Raw genomic sequence first — 23,181 nt, forward strand, 5'->3', positions numbered from 1 at the left:
CAACAACAACAACAACAACAAACAAACAAACAGCGAAGCACCGACAGTGTACTCTCTTGCTTCTCACGTGGGCCTCTCGAGCCTACGTGCCTTGCGTCATATCGTCACGTGCTTTCCCTCTCGCTCTCCTCCGGTACAGACTAAGGATCGCAGTCATGGCTTCGTGAAGCGACACATGGCATCTTGAAGCCATGAACCAAATTAATAAACACAACAAACAACAACAACAACTCACCGGAAAGCGGACACATTTAAATAGCAGGCGTGTTTGATTTCATTTGTAATTACAGCAACTCCGGTAATATCTCCAGCTAGCAGTCAGTCACACTGGGGGAGAGGCGCACTGCAACCTCCCCCGGTTTATTTTCCTATGATAGCCAGCTTTCTTTACCGTCACTTTTAAGTTTCCGTCTTTTCTAAGAGAAGCTCGACATGGGTGTGCAAGGTTTCCTGGAGTATATTGAGAAGCACTGTCCCAGCGCTGTGGTGCCGGTGGACCTCCAGAGGTTGGCCCGGGGGAGTTTGGTTGGAGGTGGCCGGCAGAAACCCCCTCAGAGTCCGCTTAGGTTGCTGGTGGACGCCGAGAACTGCCTCCATCGACTCTACGGGGGCTTCTACACCGACTGGGTCTGCGGGGGCCAGTGGAACCACATGCTGGGCTACTTGGCCGCCCTCTCCCAGGCCTGCTTCAACGGGAACATTGAGCTCCTGGTGTGCTTCAATGGCGCCCTGGAGAAAGGCCGTCTTCACGAGTGGGTCAAGCGGCAGGTGAACGAGAGGCAGACCGCTCAGCAGATCATCAGCCACGTCCAGAATAAAGGCACCCCACCGCCCAAAGTCTGGTTCCTGCCTCCCGTGTGTATGGCCCACTGCATCCGACTTGCTCTCCTCAAGTTCCGCGTCGGGGTGAGTGGAAACTCGGCCCGGCAGTGTCTGCCTGTTGAGCTGTGGACACAGCCCGAGTTAGCCTGCTAGCTGCCCACCTTGTCACCACAGCATCCTGACCCACGATAGGATGCTGTTCCCACACTTAGACAAGTTCTAACCTGCTGTGCGAGGGTGGGCAACTGCGGTGGTTGACTAGTATCCAACAGGTTGCTGGTCTGAGTCAGATGCTGGCCCCCCTCTGTCACTGTTTGTCCTCCCATCTGACAGAAGTAAACAGAGTGAACAAAAAGATGTCCAGACAGGTTTGGCATAAACGAACAAGTCCCTGTTTCACTGGAAGAACGTAACTTCATGGCTGAGGTTTAAATGATCTCAAAACAAACAAGCTACTAACTGTAAAGATACTTTCTGCTCAGTTAATAAAACGATGAGCTGATGAGATAAAGTAGAAAGTTCTGACAGCGTCTCTGCCTCAGCTGTGAGTCCCATCACACAGCTGCTCGATTTGTTGGAATCTGGTAAATTAATGCAGTATGCCACAACTTCACACTTACATTTAAGACTTGTAGTGTGTGTTCTTTTTAACACACACACCAAAAATAAAGCCCTAATTTTACCTGAGGCACAGACCTGCAGGTCATTGAGGTCAGAAACATGTTCTGTGGCTCTTCAGAGCAATGATAGTGATGTGTTGACAATATGGCTGAACTGTTTCTATATTTGTACTAATCCTAATAAAGATGGCATACACAGGATCTTTCTTTTAGTAGCCTGTTCAAGCGTGACCACAAAGCAGGCAGCAAAGTGAACGTGAAAGTGGTTACAGTGATTCTGCTGTAACAGTGAATACAGACAGAAGACTCCAGTCCTACTGGTACACGTTTATTATAAGGCTGTAACATGACAAAAAGTAATCAAGTTGTGTTTCGTATTGTAATTTTCGGTCTGCCCACAGGATGATAACAGTGAAATAATAAAAACTGAACTCCAGTGTGAAAACTTATACGGGACTTATGAGCAAGGCTCACTCACCAACAGCTCACACGAGTGTGCTCCTCGACTGTAGTTTTCTTCCTGTGCATATTCTTTGAGTGCTTTAGCGTTAGCTCAATTCTTGTCTGTGGCTCTCCTCAGGTTGTCCAGAGTGTGGAGGACCACCACCTGGAAGTGATAGCCTTATGCAGGAAGAGTGGCTTCCATGGTCTGGTGGCTTACGACTCGGATTACGCCCTGAGCAATATCCCATACTACTTCAACGCCCACATCCTCAAACTGAGCCGCAACGGCAAAAACCTCACCACCAGCCAGTACCTGATGCACGAAGTGGCACGGCAGCTCGATCTCAGCCCCAATCGTTTTGTCATTTTTGCATCGCTTTTAGGTTAGTGTTGTAGTTTGAGCAAGTAATGTTGGTGGAAGTGTTTGCCCCGGTGAGGCTGACGGATACACGTTTTCTTTTTAACAGGGAATCACTTACTGCCTGATGAAGACTTGGCTGCCTTTCACTGGAGCTTACTTGGTCCAGAGCATCCCTTAGCCTCTTTGAAGGTAAGGACTTTCTCTGAGAGCTGCGAGAGCTGTCGGCCTTGTGCTTAAATATTATGGTTACTGGTCATTTGTTTGCTCGTGCAGTGCACATCCTTGACTGATGGGAAGGAAAAGTGCACATGTTTTGCATTCAAACATATAGTAGCAAGCGCCAGCGACGCCTAGACTGAAGTAGCTACCAGCAACAGCGCAGGATCTCATTGATTGACATATGACCTGGTAGAAAATAGAGGCGTTACCTAGGCAACTGGACCCTGGAATGTCTGCAGGTGACCAGCTGGCAGCTTCAGAGCGATTCAAGATGAGTGAAGTGTTTCCAGTGTGGGCGTTGCTCAGCACACAGACAACCATTCATCCTCCTAGTCACACTTGTGACCAAATTTTAATCACCAGTTATTAGTTCGTCTTTATTGGTACTCGCGTCTATGTGACATCACCCATTTGAGCGCACCCCCACTTCAGACCAGTAGATGTGTTTGCATGGACTCGTGTCCTGGTTATGATAAAGTTTTTGAAGTATGTAGTTGTTTCGTTAGCACATGTAAACATGATCAGAGTATTTAAAAACTTTAATCGTTCTTTTTTGGTTTTATTCAACCTGGATTTGGTAACGGGACTCCAGGTCCAGCCTCCGTCCCTGTAAGTCGGCTTTAATTTGAGCGTTTGGCTCTCAGATTATTGTACATACACTGACCTTTATGTTTAATGGTAAATTAACTAAAACTTCTACTACAAGTCTCATTAACCCAGTCACACACGCATTCATACATATCTAGCACTTACACTCACACCAGAGGCAATTCTGGGTTCACTGTCTTGCCTAAGTGATCAACCCGCTCTGTCACCTGAGCCACAGCCACTCGCCTTGTTTAACATCACTGCTGTCATAAGGAAAAGCACACTTAGGCTCCCTTTTATGATGCTATCCTGGTATCAGTACCAGCAAGTTTCAGCAGCTGCCCTCAGGTAATAGTTATAGGTACATCTACCTATTTGTTTGTGTTTCTCAACATATCACACCTGCCTAAACTAACATCACACAGTTACCAGGATACTAGTATTTATTATGTACACAGGACACGCAGAACCCAAACATCTGTTTTCCGTGTAAACAGCGTTTCGCGTATATGACCTCGGATAAACCTCATACCCGGGTCCATGAAAGTCACAGGAACCACAGTGCTGTGTAGAAATATCCAGAGCATTCACATCCAAAACAGGCATGTGCTTAATGGGTTTCATATCTGTTCTGTCACAAAGCTTGTTGTATTGATTCTGATGGTGTCTGTATGACCGTCCAGATCCCACAGAGTGTTTCAGAGCCATGTTTTGCAGGATTGGAGATCTTCAGTCCATGCACAGTTTGACACGGACAAAACCTCTTTGCTCAAAATAGCAGTCTTCTCTTTCATGTAGTGATGAAGCTGTCAAAATGCTCTCAAGTTGACAGCACAAGACTCAGATTCTGTTTGTGGTGCTGCGGATGGGCGAGTTCACTTGGACGTGTGTGGATGTGCACATGATAAAAGATAACATGCAAAGTTCTTTGTTTGCCGCATAAATGTAAGCAGCCTCACTTTCATTAATTCCAGCTTAAGTGAGTTCATTGTCGTGGCACCAGAGAGTCTAATGAACAAAGTTCACTTGACACTGTTACGGTGGAATGATTCACAACACGAAGCACAATCTAAGCTTTTTGTGCACGAGTGTTACAGTAGTCGACATTTCAGTTTGATGTGGACATACTGCAGACACATCCGAACATGTTCACAAACCAGCAGACACCCCTGAGCCTGAATCCTTCTCAGATACACTTTACTTACAGAGGAAGAAGACACTTTTACTTTTGACTTAAATCATTTGTGCTTGTTGATTCGTAACCTTCCCTCTTATGCAGTGAAGGGTTATATAAGCTTTGGCTGCGTTCAGGACAATCTGTCTTTCACAGGTGCGTGCCCATCAGCTCGTGCTTCCTCCCTGTGATGTTGTAATCAAGGCCGTGGCCGACTATGTCCGCAGCATCCCCGACATCACTGACCTGGAGACCATTGGCAAGGACATCTTCAAGAATTCACAGGTATGAACTTTCCAAAAGCCCTTTGAACAAAGTTTGAATGTTTTGCTCCACCCTGTCATCCCCTCTACCCTTGGTAATGCAAACAGTGAGATATTTACAGATTCAAATGATTTAGCTTCACAGTAAGTGGTTGGACCAGCTAAAACAGTATGCTTGACACTGCATTTGACTTATTTTCGCCTCAGAGCTATAGTTCTGTTACTCACCTTTTCTGAAAATCTTGTGAATGCAATAACGCAGGATTTTGACATTCCTACCGTAGGTGTATCTGCTTGGAAGCTGAAGGGTAGCAGTGGCAGTTTCATATGTTTAAAATCCATCCTCATGTAGTTCGCCCTTCTTCATACACAGCCAGTGCTCGGGGGGGGAAAGAAATGATATAGATGAGATAAATGAGCAGTTCTCCCAGTGTAGTCACATTAACCTCGAACCGCCAGGCAGAAATATCATTCTTCTGTTTTCTAGTTCACATCACGTTAAAGTGATTCTTTGTGACTTTGAATTGACTGAGCAAGAAAAAACAGCCGTGAATGGGTCATGGAGCTAGAGCCAGCTAAAGTGATCATGTGACAGTTTTCAGATGTAGTCCTGTTGATTAAAGATGCAGAACGTCCGTGCTCTAAATAAAATCTGTTGATCTGCCAGATGTGCAGGTAGACTGCATGCGCGTGCCTCCTTTAGCATACAGTACACCACAAACAATAGAAAGCTTTGGGAAAATTGATTATGAAACAGGTTCTGACAGGTGGTCTCTCTTCATTATGGCTTCAGTTTGGTATTAAATCTAGTTGTATGGCCAGTTTCTGTCCTTTACTCCTTTATTTTGGTGACACCGACACATAAGGGATCAGAGTGAGCTCTGAGCTGTGGCGATAAATATGTAGTCGCAGAGGATCCAGCGGGATGCTCAGAAAATGGGAAGATGATGAAGTGGTCTAAACACATTATTGAGCGTGCAGTGATTGATTCCATTTGAGTTACCTAAGCTATGTATATTATTTTTACTGCATGTTTTAGTAGAAAGTGGTCAAAATCAGGATAAGAGGAATAAAGAATTTGCTTGTTTGAAAGTGAATTTGGAGATTTTTTTATTTTAGACAGAAATACTCTGTTCTCTCATTTTTTTCTTTTAGTCTTGCACTGATGACAAAATCTTCCGCTTCAAGAAGGCAGTGGAGTACTACTCAGTGGCCAACCAGCCCCAACATTTACCTCTACAGTTGGGTGGGTTTTCGCCTCATCTCACCATAAACTGAAAACTCTGGAGTTCAGGTCAGCAGCACTGATCCGTCGAGACGCGGCGCTGAGACTCAACACTTTAATATATCATTTATGACATTAACGTGCAGAGTTTCTGCTTTAACTTGAGTTTACATCAAAATGATACTTTTTTTAAAGTTTCCATTAAACTACTTTTGGGTTCCGTCTGTTCGGAGACTCGCTGCTGTGGGGGGATGTACAGTAGATAACATTGAAAAGTATAAACTGTAAATGTTATTTATGGGGAGTTTAACACAAAGTGTTCAAAGTTTAGAGGTTAAAAAGCATAAAACTAAACTGAGTTGATTGGACATGTCACTGCTGACCGAAGCAGCAGGTCAAACGCACTGAACAAATATCCATCTTTTTATACAGTCTGTTACTCATATTCAGATAGACGTATCAAAACTCACTGGACTAAATTTGATCATTTTAACAGTGAAAGAGCTTCTCAGAATAGACGGCCTGCAGTCCACCTGCTCAGGTGCATTTTCTTTGGCTCTGTGTTCGGTTCTATTTGAAGCTCTTCAAATGCAGTACTGCTCCTACACGGTTCTTTGCCACTTAGTAACCACTATCAAATTTCAGTGTGAATGTGATGAAGCACGTAAAATATCTGCGTTTGTAAGTGTAGAAGTTACTTTTCATATGAACTAGAGGTTTTGTGTTTGTTTCACAGTTAGACCAAAACACACGGGGGTGCCAGCTGCAGTGCCATCTCCTAAACTACTCGCCATTCCACAGGCGCCGCAGCCTGACAAACACGGGGTAAGAAATCCAGCCAGTACCACGGCAACGTGCTCCAGCTGCCTCAGCTTTCCTGATGCTTCTGTGTCTCCCCTGCCTTCAGGTCCAGCACTCGCACACAGACGCTGTGGTGGAGGGCAGCCAGTCTGTGGACTCGGTTGAGAAAGCTCTCCCAGAGCAAAAGAGCTGCAGCAGCATTTCTCCTGAAGGGAGGCACACTCCCCTCTATGAGAGATCCTCTCCCATTAACCCCAGGCAAGCCGGCAGCCCCAACCACATAGAGGCTCCTTTCTTCAATGCCTCCTCCACGTCGTCTTCCTCAGAGAACGATGAGAGCTCTGGCACAACTGCCAAGTGAGTAGAGCTCAGCATGTCCTCACTGATGGTGTGCCGATTCATCAGCGGCTACACTGACTGTTTGAGATCAGCAGCAGTGGGAGAGGACAAAGGTGAAGGTAGCTGTAAGCTAGTTTGTGCTTTATTCAGTCAGGACCAATGGACCTGGCCTAGAAATACAGTAAATTTGCTTTTGGCAGCTTTTGGCTCTTTTATGTGAATATGTAGAAATTCAGTAGAACAGCAGCGTGAGCCCAGCATAGAAAGAGCATGCATCGGTGACAGCTATCACATTAAGACAGACACCAGCAGCAGCCAGGGTAGAGTTGGTTTGCAGCTTTTGAAGAACCTGCTCTACCAGTCTGGGTGTCATCTGGATCCGCAAATGGGCTTAGGGTTAGAAGGTCAGGGATACAGTTGGGGTTAGAGTGACCTCATGTTTGGGTTTTGTGACCTTTATAGATGGAAGCAAAAGATTCCACAGCAGAATAATCCACAGAGCGGTGGATGGTGTCGGCTGGCTCGCTCTTTCTTCCTATAAACAATCCTGCTGCCATCAGAGAAACACAACACGATTGAGATTCATCAGCCCAGAGCAGATTGTTCGGTCGCTCAGTCCTGTTCTGACATCGATGTGTCGATTGCGGGTTCTTTTGCCAGTGGACTCTGTGGTTAAATAGCCACAAACTGCAGTAAACAGACACATTTCAAGTTTTTGACACAGTAGCTTTTTCATGCGATCAGAACACATAAGCCTCCCTTTTGCACATATCACTGAGCCTCTGACTTTGTCACCAGCTCAGGTTTCCTCCCTGGACTGGTTCCAAGATCAAGAACCGCTACGCTCTGTTGGAAATGATGCGTAGGCAGGTAGTACGTGACAAAGTAAAGGGTCAAAGGTTTCTTAGTATGATGTTGTGCCAAAAAGATTCTAGTCATTGTGAATGGCGGTTTATTTGACTTGTGGCTGATTGCTGTAAGAGACAGTAATGTTGAACACTTACCTGTAAATGCAACAAACCTGTTTCCCTGTTCTAGTCACGTGAGCAAGCACACTGAAGAGTGGCACAAAAATGGACATGCTGCTCACGCTTCCAACACACCAGAGAGAGGTGAAGGGGCGAAAGTGAGTCTAGCTTGACCAGTACTACATATTGGTTGATGGGGAATCTGACAATAGACTTGATTGAACATCCCCACACCCCCTTGTGTCCTCAGACTGACCTGTGTGGGACCTCTGCTGTGAACCTGGGGTCACAGGATGGAGATCTCCAAGGCTCGAATGCACAAATCCCCTCCCTGCTCTCCATGCCCACCAGGAACCATATGGACATTACCATCCCACCTCTCCCTGCCCCCGCCCCCGAGGTCCTGCGGGTTGCCGAGCACAGACACAAGAAGGGCCTGATGTACCCCTACGTCTACCACGTCCTCACTAAGGTCATCTAGACTGCTTTTATCTTTGACGTGTTGTATTTGGCATATACAAACTCTGCATGTTGGTAGAATGTGAAGTGCCTGTGTTGAGCGGCCTTTGTCACTGTCCAGCACTGATCTAACAGTGTGCCTTTGCAGGGAGAGATTAAGCTGTCTGTCACCATTGAAGATGAAGCCAACAAAGACCTGCCTTCAGCAGTGCAACTGTTTCGACCTATCCGTCAGTATGTTTACGGAGTGCTCTTCAGCCTGTCAGAGGCCAGAAAGAAGGCTGAGAGACTCGCCATGAGGAAGAACTGCCTCCCTGAGTGTGAGTTATGATCAAACAGCTCCTTTATGTCTGTTTAACACTGTAGTGAAAACTCACGGGCGGGGATTTTGAGATTAGAGCAAGACTGAGAGCAGGGCTCTGCACTTCCACTGTTTTTTCTTTCTTAGGGGTACTGGTTTCAAGTTTCAAATAATGAGGCTGGTGTGAAATGTCCCAACAAACATGCCCGTGTGGGCTCACTGGGGCTGTGTGCACAAGGCAAACCCACACAGGCCCCGAGCGGGTGTGCCCACTTGGGGCCACAGCAGCCAGGGCCCTTAGAAAATAGTCACTGGGACCTTGAGAGGTAAAACTGTTGTTGGGCAGACATGGGCCAGTGAGTGTTTTTGTAGACAAACAGTATGGGTTGCACACAGAATTCCTCCTAGGAGCCCAAAAGGAGCAAAACTGCTGTGGGACACACGGGGGAAACGTTTTTTGTTCATCCACAACTATTGAGTGTGGGCATGCGTGGGGTTGTGCTGGTATCAGACAGAGTATTTTGAACTGAACCATGCAAAGCTACTCTAGTATGTGTAGTCCATAAGGAGAGCTCTTTTGTTGCATTAGTTTGTTATCTACAGGTGCATCAGTAGCAACTGTGTCGGACAATTCTTAATTCTGATTTGGATTTTTTTTCTGAGAACTATAACTCATAACAGATTTTCTGACTGTTCAAACCGAGGCTGCTGGCTCTGAGCTCCAAACAACTTCAGACACTTTTACTTGGTCAGCTTGTTTAGAATATCCAACGTCAGCAGCTCAAGTGTCTTGTTAAGTTTGTTGCTACAAACCATTTTGTGGTAGTTCTCTGTGACAAAGTGGGTGAGCAGCTGTCACACTTTTATAATTTCATTACAAGTTCATTTTCCACACTACAGAGGTCCTTCGTTTACTGTGGGAGTCGTGTTCCAAAAATAACCAGCGACAGGTGAAATCTGCGAAGTAGCCAGCTTTATTTTTTACAATTATTATAGATGATTTAAGGCTGTAAAACCCGTCACTACACACTTTATACACTTTTCTCAGACAGGCACGAACATTTTCACACTTTTCTCTCTTGTTTAAACTCTCAAAGTTCAAACCTTCGTAGAAAAATCAGTCCAGTATTGTAGAATGAAACCAAGGATCAAACCCTGTTTGAGGTCCAGAACATGGGAACAGAGCAGCTGCCAGAGAATTCAACATAAACGAATCAATGGTACAGAAGTGGAGGAAGCAAGAAGAATGAGCTGAGTAAAGTTTGACTTATCTGACTGTTTTGTTTCGCTCAATGCGCCTTATAATCTGAAAATTATGGTAACTTTACCTTCCTTTAACATGTCCAGAAATCCAACTTTCTGTGCGATGGTTAGCATCTTCCTCTGCCTTCTGGGTGCTACTGCAGCTGCCTTTGACAGTGCAAAACGTTTCGTTGACATTGTTGTGTTTGTTGTGGAGAAAACTTAGAAACATACAGTGCAGCACTTCAGAGTCACACTGCTAGGATCGAAGATTTATGTAAATTTGACAAGCTGAACGCATTCTGTACTGTACAGCCAATCAGGACGCAGAACACAATGCGCCGTAAAAAAATAAAATAAAAATAAATAAAAATTGCACAAAAGAAAATCCTCAAAACAGCGTTACAGCGAGGGACCACTGTCCATCATGTTGTTTTTTCTACCATACATGTGCGTATTTGCTATAGCTTCACATACTAAACTTGGTTTGTTTGTGTTAGCATTATGTTGCAGTTAATATCAAAGCATGTACAAGTCATAATTATAGTATTATATTGTTATAAACATTGTTCATCCATTCTCTTCCAATTATCCACATCAGGGCGCGCGGGGCTGGAGCCTATCCCAGCTACCACGGGGCGAGAGGCAGGGTAAAGCCTGGACAGGTCGCAGAGCTAACGCAGAGAGACAGACAACCTTTCACACTCACACTCACACCTATGGGAAATTTAGAATCACTACTGAGCCTAACCCCACTAACTGCACGTCTTTGGACTGTGGGAGGAAGCCGGAGAGGAGCCACACAAACACGGGGACAACATACAGACTCCACACAGACAGACCGGCCTTTCTGTGTGGAGTCTGTGAGGCAACAGCGCTGACCACTTGGCATTGTGTTTGTTTGTTCTGAGCCACCATGCAGGTCATTGTTGACATCACTGCGCTAAACCAAGCAGAAGGGTGCTCTACTTGTAGAATTGTTTTCTTTTGTTTCTTTTAATGTGTATTTTTCTTTTATAGGGACCCATTTAGCTGTGTTAATGATCTGTGAGTGTTTAGTGACTGTTATGAGATTTTCATATGTACACGTTAGATTTACAGGTTTGAGCTGTTGGTACCGGCTAGACTAATTAGCTGTGAATTGACGCCCTACATAGAGTCAGTCAGAGGTTGTTTCCGGTGAGCAGATGATGTGTGCTGCTTCTTTGTTGTGTTGGTTTGTTTAATATGGAGGTCTAACTTTCACATGTCACAGAGAACACTGTAAATAAACTCCTCACCTCAGAAAACTCTAAATATAATTTTTACCTGCCTGCCCAGACTAGCTTACATTCTGTATTGTTGACTTGGGTTTACTTTGGTGAGCTTTGTGTCTTCTTCATTCAAAGTTAAGAACTCGATTACAGCCATAGCCACATGCTAACCACATCTGGCTGTGAGTGTGTGCGAGTGACCGCTGTGCATGAAAGGGACCAGCATATAATCAGATTTGAGCGATTGACTCGTCACCGGTCTAGGCCAAGATCGGTGACAATCATCCGATTCTGGTTTCGGTCCGTTCGACCACTGTTGATACCTGTTATGTCTTTAGGTTTGACTGGAACCTTTGAGTCATGATCAACGTGTAAATAACAGCTATTGAGCCCTAATACTGATATAAAGCTGGCTTTTAAACATTTTTTTTACATGCTATAAAAGTACGAATCGCTCACTATTTTTTGTCCTCCTGCAGACACACATGTCATGGTTAAAGAGTGGGCTGCCTACAAAGGCAAATCTCCCCACACTCCAGAGCTGGTGGAGGCTCTGTCCTTTAGGGAGTGGACATGTCCCAACCTCAAGAAGCTGTGGTTGGGGAAAGCCGTGGAGGACAAGAACCGCAGGATGAGGGCGTTCCTGGCCTGCATGCGCTCTGACACCCCGGCCATGCTGAACCCCGACAACGTCCCCACGCCCCTCTTAGTGCTGTGTTGTGTGCTCCGGTGAGTAGCTACAGTCTGACAGCTGGAAGCAGTGCGATGCTAAAGTTTAAGGGAGTGAGGATTGATGAGGACGGGCTCGATCGGTTCCCGCTTTCTGTAACACTGTTAATCTTCTGTGTTTTGCTTCAGGTTTATGTTACATTGGCCAGGAGTAAGAATTTTGCGTCGTTACGAACTTGACGCTTTCCTAGCTCAAGCACTTTCTCCTAAACTTTATGAACCTGACCAGCTGCAGGAACTTAAGGTGATTTTATAGTCTTGATTATATGAGGAGCGTCTGAGAACTGCATCCGGGAATATCTCGGCTATAATCTGCTGCTCAGTCAGCCGTTCCCTTGCTTTGTATTCCACCTCTTTCTCTTCTCTGGACACTCCTCATGTTCCTAAAAACAAGCTCTGCAAAACACTGTTTTGTAGAGCTTGTTGTTACTGAAGCTGTAGCTTTGTGTTAAGAGATGTATTTGTAGAGCTTTGCGGGATTTCAGTGACGTGTGTGGATGGTTTATAAATTCAAGAGAAGCTGGATCGATTTGACCCTTTTTAATTGAACCATCCACACGAGCTGTGCGCTTTCCTCTTTGTGGTCTCTGTGTGTGTAGCTCCCCTCAGCCTGTGTCAGAACATCTGGGTTGTGTGTGTTGGCTTTCTGTCTTGGCTCAATTAGCTTGTTCGTCGCTGTGTTTTAGCAGCTGAGTGTGAATGGGCTGCTTACACCCGCTCTGTGCTTCGCTTTGCAGTTCCCCCGTTTCAATCTGAATGGTCAGCAGGGCTGTTAGGGGTTGCTAGTTTTTTATTTTCATTTCAGCATTTTAGAAGTTTTTCATATTTTGCTTCCACAGATTGACAACCTGGACCCTAGGGGAGTCCAGCTGGCTGCTCTGTTCATGAGCGGCGTGGACATGGCTCTGTTCGCCAATGACGCATGCGGGCAGCCGATTCCCTGGGAGCACTGCTGCCCGTGGATGTACTTTGATGGCAAGCTGCTTCAGAATAAACTCGTCAGGGCCAGCAGGGAGAAGGCCCAGCTCATCGACCTCTGTGACGGTCAGGTAGATTCAGCCGCACCAGTCTCACGTCAGCAAAATACGCTCCAGTATCAAGGTTGGGATAGGGTTTTCTCATGCTTCTAGTGTATTTGAGCCTGCTGTATTTGCCATTAATATTGTTGTTGTAGCTTAATGAGTGATGCTAACTTTACACTATCAAACCTGTGCTGTAGACATTCAGGGAATCAAACAGTTGAACAAAACAAACCCTAAACTGTGTCCTGTATGGGGTTCAAAACATATATAAACAGAATACCATTTGCCCAAAACTCAACCCTCTGGGCTCTATGGTGGCCATTTGTGGCCATGAACAAGCTGAGAGGGAGTTTTTATGTTTTTGCTCTCCCTGCACAAAAATAACAATGCATTATAATCAATGTTGATGTGAATCAATTACATGCCCCAGACTCTACTATTAATAATACAAGAAATTCCAGTAGCAATGCAATTATAGAAAATTGCGAGATGTGATGTTGTCTTCCAGCTAGTGCAGTGGACAAACAAACTGGTGTTTAAAGGGTTAAAAATGTAAAACGTAATAACTATTTTATATTTATGAAAAAAACTAAAGTTAGTTAAAAGCTTTATGCAGAAAAAATGGCAACAAAACATAAAAATGATAAAACTTACAGACCTAATCTGTCGGTGGACACTTTTGGCCTCAAACAAACTGAAAGGGTCGTGATTTTGAACAAACCCAGAGGGATAAGTATATGCGTCCCCGAGTGCTGCTATTGGTTATTTACCTTCATGCTCACATTAGAGTTGGGCAATATGTTCTAGTTTTCCAGCTGAGCATCTTCAGTCCAACAACTGACTGTGGTGTGTGTGCGGAGCCATCCATCCATCCATCCATGGACCTACTTACATGTAAAAATGATTAAAAGACTTACAGTTATGGTTTGCATTAACTCATCGTGAGCAATTTGGGGCTTTAATGATTTCTTTGAACTGTTCTCTCTCCAGGGTGGAATAATTGCATAGCTGCTTTAATGACTTTAAAAAAGGTGCACAATTTAGAATTTTCTGTGATCCACACAGGGTCAAAAATATAAAGAAAAGCTCAGATATTTACATTTGCTCACTGTTTTAATAAGAGAGAAGGCCAAGGCCTATTAACTTCTCGTTAGTGATTATGATCGACTACAACAGGTTGTTTCTCTTAGCCAGCATAAATAGGGTTTGTTTGACAGCATTCATTAGATGGAGCAGTACTCAGAACAGTGGGGAAGGCCAAGGAGCTCAGCGAAGAGCTAAAAGGAGAATTGTAGAAAGGTTTCTCAGTGCCAGTTAAAAAAAACAGTTGTATGTAAGTACAAGTTATTTAAAGTTGTCACCATTATGCCAAAGAAGAAGGCCTAAACTGTGATCCTCAGATGAGAGAAAATTGGTTAGGATTTTCAGGAACAACCCACCAAGGCGTGTCCACGGTGAGTGTTACGTTGCCATGGACTGAGAGGATACAGACCGAGAAAGAATCCCCAGCTTTACATTTAGAAGAGTAAGGATGAGGCTTTCACACCCGAGAACGCTTGGGAAACTGTGTTAACATGGACACGATTGGTTGTTCTAACAGGACACACATCAAACATCATACAGTTTTAGCTTGTTGGTAACAAAAGCACCTGGATAAGGTACAACTTGGTATTGGGTATTTAACTGGATATTATTGTGAAGGTCTGTATATATAATCAATTCAAACCTTTGCATTTTAATCATTAAAGATGTGTGCTGTACAGTTATTCCACCCTGGAAACAGAACAGTTCAAAAGAATCATTAAAATTGCTGTAACATTCATGCCACGAGTGTATGTAAACGTCTGACCACAACTGGAAATGAAGGAGTGTAAAAAATGGGTACAACCTGCTATTAAACACCGGCAAAGAACAGCTAACAATATTCCAGCATCTTGCCTAGAAAAACATTCTGCTGTATTTTATTAGCTCTGAAATGTGTCTGAGAAAGGAAGCGTGATTTCCACACTGGTGACGAAGTTCCTTAAACTGACCATAGAGGGCAGGGTCTCTTCAGCAAAGCAGTAGCTACTCAGAAGAGTAGCTACATATGTAGCGATATATGTAACTACTCAGAATGAGAAACAAAATTGTTTTAAGTGACTTCAAACAGGACAGGGTTATCAGTTCCAGGCTGGTCTTAGTTGTGTGGGAAGTTTCTGAAAACTATCTCTAGGTTTCACGGAGACTGGTCCAAAAAAGTTCTCTTGATGAAAAAGCCTTATTTATGTCTGTGGTTAGAGGAGAATGACTAGAAGGCTAAAAGCTAAAGGGAAATGTTTTCAATAAGCACTTGTCACAGACGAGGTCTGCAGGAGAACGCACAAATCTCGAAGCAGATGCACTGCAGAGACAGAGAACCACACTGGTTCACTTCTATCAGCTAACAACAGAAAACTGAGGCTCCAGTTTTCACTGGCTCATAAAAATTGGATGAGAAGATTGAGCAGCTTTTGCCTGGTTTGAGCCTCGATGTCTGTTGTGACATTTTGGATGCTAAAATCAGTATTTGGTGTTAGCAGTATGAAAGCATGGATCCATCCTGCCTGTATTAGCAGTTGAGGCAGCTGCTGGTGGTGTGTGGACATATGTTCAGCATCATTTAAATATCGCGGCCAGCCTGAGTATTGTTGCTGACTACGTTCATCCCTTTATGACCATAGTGTACGTATCTTTGATGGCTCCTTCGAGCAGCGTAAGCTCCTATAATTCCAAACTGGTTTCTTGAACATGATGATGAGTTCACTGCACTCAAACGGCCTCGACAGTCACCACAACACAGCAGCTTTAGAGTGTGGGGGTCGTCTACTGAGTGCCTGAAAATAGGGAACTGACTGAAGATGCCTGAGATTGAAGGTAGTCTGCACACATATCATTAATCTTTAAAACTGCACATTTAGTTTAACGCATTCTTAAAAATTTTAAGGCTGTTCCTGTTGTTTTGTTGAAACTACTGTTGAGCACCTGTTGTCCCAGATCTCATGAAAAGGCCAGTTTCATTTTACCGTGATTTAATCAGACACTGAACATTTTCTTGTCAGACGGCGAGCACCGCAGCTGATCTAATGAAGCTGTTAAAGGGAGGCACTGTGTTTAACTGACAGCAGTGTGATATTGATTTTATAGCTGCTGATTCAAGAGGCTGATGACTGCACAGACAAAAAGAGCTCTCTATGTTAAGCCAGTGCTTGTGTGATATCTCTCTCTTCAGGCTGAGCTGGCGGCCAGGGTGGAAAAGATGCGTCAGAGTATCCTGGAAGGCCTCAACTTTGCTCGGCCACCTCATCTGCCTCCTTTCCCCCCACCGCCACCTCTGCCTCCTCACGGGATGCCTTTCTACCCTCCCACTGGTTATTTCTACAACCCGCCTCCAATGACGCCTCCTGCAGGGAGAGGCTGGGGGGTGCCCGGTGAGTTCTGCTCTTTAAAACATGTAGCCCAGATTAAGGTCATTTCTCACAAGTCTTCAGAAACAAAGTGTGGTCTTAACATTTGATGCCAACTTCTCGCTGTTTCTGTAAGGATTGGAAGCAGTCCAAACACAAGGTGGGAAGCTGGAGATCGCCGGCACTGTGGTGGGTCAGTGGTCTGGTACACGACGCAGCCGAGGAAGAGGAGGCATCCCTCTGCAGGTGGTGTCTGTCGGTGGACCAAACAGAGGGTAACAGCAGAAAGATCGAACGTCTCGCTCATATTACTTTGAGAACAGACTTTTCCATCATTTACGTTACACGAGCAAACTAAGAAAACACCACTTTCTTCTTTTTACCACTGTAGAAAATGAGACAGTGTCATTCACATCAGCATATCGCGCCCATAGTGAAGTAATACGGCTCGATGCATGAACTCACACATTTTTCTAGACTTTTCGGATCTGAACTTTGTGTAAAACGATCAGGTTTCTTTGTAATACACTTTATGACTGGTCCTGATGTATGGTCTAAGCCTTCCTGTCTATAAGCTCATGTAAAAACTACTTGTTTTTCATGTAGAGATTCAAAATGTGGCAAAAACAGCAGATTAAAATGAATCTACAGTGGAAATCTGTCTGCTTCTTGCAGTCGTCCAAGAGGCGTGATTTCTACACCGCTCATAAGGACGTTTGGTCGGGGAGGACGGTACCACGCCCGAACCTTCAAGAGCCAGGGAACGTACCTGGTAAGTCAGTCATGATTTCATTTTATTTGGAGGGACTGTGCAGAAAAAAACATTATCTATGAAAGAAACAATAACACTGCTCTGGATTTCTAATTCCATCGATGCAGACAGGATCCCCAGCACAACAGATAAACACTAACTGTTGTGCAGTTAGGTCCATATATATTGGACACTGACACAAGTTTAGTTTTTTTACCTGTTTACTGAAACATGTTCCAGATATACTATGGACACAATGTGCAGACTCTCAGCTTTCATTTGAGGGGATCCACATTCAAACTGGATGAAGGGTTTAGGAGTTTCAGCTACTTAACATGTGCCACCCTCTTTTTAAAGGGACCAAATGTAATTGGACAGTTTACTCAAAGTGCTATTTCACGGACAGGGGTGGGCATTTCCTTTGTTATGTCATTATCAGTTAAGCAGATAAAAGGCCAGGAGTTGAAGAAAAAAAAGCAAAAGTGTGGAGAAGGTGTGCAGCTCATGATCCAAAGCATGGCACAGAGGCAGTGTGATGGCTGTGAGCGGCACTGGCACACTAGTGTTTACTAGCATTAAAAAGGAAGAAGCCCAACATCTGAGTTCATCCATGAGTTCAAGACCTCAGGCTGTCATTGCCAGCAAAGAGTTTTCATACAAGTGTTAGAAATGAACTTTTTATTTTCAGTTATTCAATCTGTCCTGTTGCTTTTGAGCCCCTGAAATGAAGAGATTGTGTTCTTTTTGTTCAACCCACTGAATTAAAGCTGAAGGTCAGCACTTCATCATTGTGGTAATGTACAGAACCACAATGTCTGTCCAAATATGTATGGCCCTAACTGTACCCCACTGACCTCCATACATACAGGCAGCGATTTGAGGCCAAATTTCACATTTCATTCATCGCTCTATCAGACCTGTTGCCACATCTTCAGTCCAGCTCTTGTGTGGCAAATCCCAGCATTTCGTTCTGTTTTCTTTAAGAACAACAGATGAATGTGTTATTTATGAATTAGTGCCGGATGTATCTGTCAGGCCACTGCTAGATCTCTGTCTGCTTTCAGTTTTCTCATCTTTTTGAAGGACACACTGCACTACAGTCCAGTGTAAAAGCTTGTTTATGAGTTTGAAACCTGAATGCTTATATTAATAAGTAATTGTGTTGATCTAGTTTAAAATACTGACCAAAGCAATAGTGACTGTACTTTTGCCATCATTGGTTATTGACCATCATCGACCATTTGAAGCTTTAATCTTCAAGATGATCATCAGTGTCTGAAATTCTCAGTGTTTGTCACACGTGGATTTTGGTACCAGAGAAACGAATAATTCCTAAATTGAAGCTCAGCCTGTAGTTTGCTTTCCCAGGAAGGTACCTCACAAAACTCCAGCTGTTGGTTTTTCCACTGTTTAATTACGGTGCAAAACCAGAACACAACCATTGTGTGAGCTTTCAGCATGGGAACATGAGAGGGAACTAAACAGGCTCCCTGCATGTCTCTGGGCTTCCTTTTGCTGCTAATTAACTTCTAAATAACTCTTGAGTCCTTTTGTTTGTTGGCAGGACTTCCAACCCACAAATGCATTTTTCTGTGCTGCACATGATTTTCAATGGACTTTTGTAACATGTGGGCCTTAATAAGCTCTAAATATCCTCTTCTACTGTATCACACCATTGAAAACACACAAGTTATTTTCATTGTTTCTGTGTTTCTAAATGTTTCCGACATTTTCTGACCTATGAAGGTCATCACAGTGCACAGTGCCTTCTGGGTCTTTGACTGGTTGCATCTAACATCTACTATCATCATTTCTACCAGTATAAAAATGGCTGTATTTGACTGTTATCATCTAAAAGAAACAATGAGAGTGATATTTTCTGTCTGATATTTTCTGAGTAAAGAGTAGAAAAATGCTGATATAAAATGACAATCTTCTGAAGACCCACAACTCTGTTTTCAGCACTTCTGGTGTTGAATTTTATGCATGTAGTCCAAGTACTCACAAAACCTGCTGATTTCTTTTAGATATCTTCTCTATCTTATAGTTTGCGTTTTGCTGTTGGTCTCTCTTTTGGCGGCTCCCTTTAGGGGGCGCCATAGCGGATCACCTGCTTCAGCCTGTCCTTATCGTTCTGCTCCTGTCACACCACGCTGTATGTCCTCCTTCACTGCATCCATAACTCTTCTCTGAGGTCTCCTTTGTCCAGTACATTCACTGCCCCTGTTCATGTCTAAGCCATCTCAGCCTTGCCTCTAACTTTGTCTCCATGCTGTCTTCAGCTTAGCCTCCTGTGTCTTTGTCAGTGCCACTGTCTCCAAAATCGATCTTCTTCACCTCGCTCGGTCCCTCCATATTTCTCTCTCCAGCCGTGGCAGATGGCTGTTTGTCTGCGGTCTAGTTCTGTTAGAGACCACTTTCTGTTAAAAGTGAGTTCTTCCTCCCCACTAGAGCAGGGCGATATCACCAAAAATATTTATCACGATATACATTTGAAAACTTGCGATAACGATATAACTGACGATATAATTGACACGAGACAAAAGACTTTACAACTCCACAACTTTATTAGTGCAAAAAAAATAAATCAATGTATTTTCACTTAAACAAGCAGCTGTTTTTATGTGCATTAAAGTTATATAAAAATTTAACAGTGCAAATGCAAATTCCTTGCTGACAGTTTAACCAAGTGGAAACTGGCCGACATATCCTCAGCACAACCATGTTTAATATCCACAAAACTTGAAAAGAGGTTATACACACACAATACGGTAATATTATGTTGAAGCACAGTACGTATCACTCCGTGAGGCGCCTGCCTACGATAGCTGTAATGCTCCGACAATCCATCAAGCGGTGCGGCTTCGTAGCTTAGCAAAGTTGTACTAAAACGTGACAGATTTTCGAGCGCCGTGTACATAAAATCGTTTCGAGGTCAGTAAACAACCAGAATTCATACATAAGGCCATTGGATTATAAGGGGCTCTGTCGATTTTCAGAAAAATCAAAGGATTGATTTTAAGTGTGACGTATTTTCCAAAAAACACGGTAATAACGACGGCCCGCTAGCATGCGCTACCAAAAATAGTGCTTTGTTGTGTATCTGACGGGCGAAAGCTAAACCAGTTCCACACCACTGAAGCTGCAGCATTTTTACAAACCAATTCTGGTTCATCCGTTTCATTCAACGATCCGCTTTCGCCCTCATTCGCCGCCATGCTTTTTCCGCCATGTGCATATGAAAACAAAGGCACTGCGCATGCGCGTTTTACTCATATTCTGTCGCGATATTTCATTTTCGTTGCCCAACATTACACCGGTGTTACCGTGAACGGTATGATATGGCCCAGCCCTTTGCCATGTGCAAGTGATCATTAGATTGCTGGGGCTCTCTCCCTCTCTTAATATTACAGGCTCTTCTTTAGATGACCATTGATGTGAACAGGCACTATATAAATGTAGTATAAACAACAATGGTGAGATTTTTTTTAACCTACCAAACTCAGAAATCTACAGCTTTTTAAAAATATCATATTATAACTGATGACCATCACACCACAGGCTCTACTTGCTTAATCTATTTGAAAGCAGTTTTATAGTGTTTAAACCTTTCTCAATATGGAGATGTTACACGTGGTTAGAGCCATTGGACTGTGCAAAACTTAACAGCTTGCTTCATTTCACAAGTGTCAATGTGCATCATTGACAACACATTAGGCAAAATACAGTAAATAAACAGGGGTGACTTCACTTTTGAAGCAAATTATGTCCCTCAGTTATTTCTATCTATGTAGTCTATAAGAGTCTAAAGATCAAAGAACCAAATGGGTTCTTTGATCTTTTTTCCTAAAAGATTTTAAGTCACTGTAGCCAATCGTGTTCCCTTTCGAGCTTTGCTATATTTTAGGCAAGCTACACAACTGCATGCTGCTGAGCTTTCTCTTCTAGCATAACTAGTTTAAGTAACAGACAGTGTCACCTTTGAGATGGCGTGTAATCCATGCATTTTATCCCTACACTTCACCTGTTTAGAGCTTTGCCTTTTGGACATGTTGCATAGGCACCGTGTCCAAATGGCAATAAATAGAAAAAAGTCTGCATTCTCAGGATTTCTTTGAAGAACCCTCACCGTCATTTTTTCTGTCTGTCTACCAGAGCAAGCCTGCTTACAAGCCTGCTCAAACATCTGGAAACAACCTAGTGAAGGACCAAAAGAAGCCCAAGCAGGAGGAAAAGAAACCTGCACAGCACGGTGAGAGCTTAGCCATGGAGAACGGTGTGGAGGACAAGGAGCCAGAGCAGCTGAACGGAGAGAGAGAGGAATGTGGGGCTCTCATCCAACCTGAAAGTGCCTTTAGCAGTGACTCCAAGACGTGCAATACTAATCCTCACTTAAATGCACTAAATGTAGACAGTGGCTGCCATAGAGATGAAGGTCTAGAGGTCACTGTCTCAACAGAAGATTAAACCTATTTTTCTAGAGAGGGTGAAGGATGAAACATGGAGCAAGGTTAGGAACACGAGGAAATATGGAAAGCTTACATTCATTGTACTTTTTTCTTTTCAAACAAAGAAACGAGATGTAATTCGGATCCCTCTCTCTAAACACACGAGATCCTAACACCGGTAACCTGGAGTCACTCACTCCCTTGTCACTTCAAATCAGAAGGTTACTGCTTGAAGACGCTTTAATTTGAAAATATGAGTTGATCTGTGTTTGACCTGCTTCTAGTACTTACCGTGTGCAGGTATGGATTTTGTGTTGTCATTGTAACCGCTCAGTGAAACAAGTGAGGCTTAATCTTGTGCTTCCATCACCACTTTGAGTTGTGTTCATGGTTAAACAGCTCTGTCCCTCACTAGACGTGAGCTCCACGCTGTTTCGCTTATTTAACTGTAAGTAACGCCTCGAGAAACAGCTCGCGAAACAGCTTGAATTGGGGTTTTGAGCTGTACTCAAAGCTGTAGAGCTGTAGTGTTGCCACTTTGATAGAAATCTTCTGCATGGTTCGCAGTCTAACCAGTGTGTAGTTATTATGCATGCTGTCCTTTTTCTTCCATTCTTCCCGGTGCCCAATTACAAATTAATGAAACATCTAATACCAACAAAAGTCCCAAAAAGTAGTTGTTCTAACCTGGAATCTTCTTGTGATATTGACCTCTGTTGCATTAAAAAAAGGTTATTTAGCCACTTTGGAGTAGTGTATTCATGCTATATTGTTCTGTTACTGTTTCCTGTTTTAGTCAAAAAAATGAAACTCACCCTTTGTGTAGCTAAAAGGCTCCACCTTTAAATCAAAACTTTAGCCATTAACCAGTAATCATTAGGGAGATTTCCTTTAGTGTTATTTATACACTTGTAATTCCTCTTCACCAGAATCATCATTTCATGTTTTCACTTAATACTGCCAAAGCTTTTCATCTATCACTAGTGATTGGAGAGATGGTGTAATCTCCTACCCCTGTCCCCCTCGCAAGAGCTAAATGGGTTACCTTCTGTGTAAGTTGATCAGAGTTTCCGCCTAACTCTTGGATTGTAAAAGAATGAACTGCTGATGGGTTTGGTTGAATGTTCGTGGATTTTGGTGTGGTGTACTTGAAGGCAACTTAGCTACAATGCTTAATAAAACTATATTCTTTTAGTACACACTGTTGGTGGTTTATTGATCTCTCTTAACACTGGGACATGTAGTCATAACACTGTGGTGGGCTGCTAAGTTTACACAAATTTTTATTTTTTTATATCCAAGTGACAGTCAAAAGAAAGATTCTGCACCTACACCCATTGCCTGTCTTCCGCGAGGCTAAGCAGATACACTGCAAAAGCTAGCAAGCTACTGGCACAAGAATAGCAGTGCAATATCACACTTTTTACTCCCCCACCTCCCAACATCATAGGAGGGAAGAGAGCTGGGTACCCCAGGGAGAATGGATGATGCCCAGGATGAAGCTGCCTATTGTACTTTACCTTATTATCTATCATACATAAACTGTCCAGGAGTGGATGATCATATTAAGCATGTCCAAAGTGTCAGATAATAAATTCAGTGTATTTACCATGTGATCCAAAAATGCCCATAATATTAGAGACTGAACAGAGAGCGAGCACCTGGCAACTGTGGGGAGGAAGAACTCCCTTTTAACAGGAAGAAACCTCTGTCAGAACTACACCTGG

General features: G+C 43.6%; 1 protein-coding gene across 1 annotated transcript; it reads left to right on the forward strand.

Moving 5' to 3' along the window:
• Positions 1 to 109: 109 nt before the first annotated feature.
• On the forward strand, positions 110 to 22,653 carry LOC146708805 (constitutive coactivator of PPAR-gamma-like protein 1 homolog). The gene is made up of 17 exons (XM_085455640.1): positions 110 to 906; positions 2,023 to 2,269; positions 2,354 to 2,436; positions 4,385 to 4,513; positions 5,647 to 5,737; positions 6,453 to 6,541; positions 6,624 to 6,874; positions 7,895 to 7,982; positions 8,075 to 8,296; positions 8,432 to 8,603; positions 11,559 to 11,808; positions 11,938 to 12,052; positions 12,648 to 12,857; positions 16,081 to 16,279; positions 16,392 to 16,530; positions 16,931 to 17,027; positions 21,162 to 22,653. Exons 1-17 carry the CDS (start codon positions 433 to 435, stop codon positions 21,471 to 21,473), a joined length of 3,168 nt encoding a protein of 1,055 aa, XP_085311766.1. The 5' UTR covers positions 110 to 432; the 3' UTR covers positions 21,474 to 22,653.
• The last annotated feature ends 528 nt before the right edge of the window (positions 22,654 to 23,181 follow it).

The sequence above is a fragment of the Copadichromis virginalis genome, linkage group LG5, assembly GCF_057382275.1.
Source record: "Copadichromis virginalis isolate Kocher_CV1m ecotype Utaka linkage group LG5, C_Virginalis_male_GT1.1, whole genome shotgun sequence".
Classification (NCBI taxonomy): Eukaryota; Metazoa; Chordata; class Actinopteri; order Cichliformes; family Cichlidae; genus Copadichromis; species Copadichromis virginalis.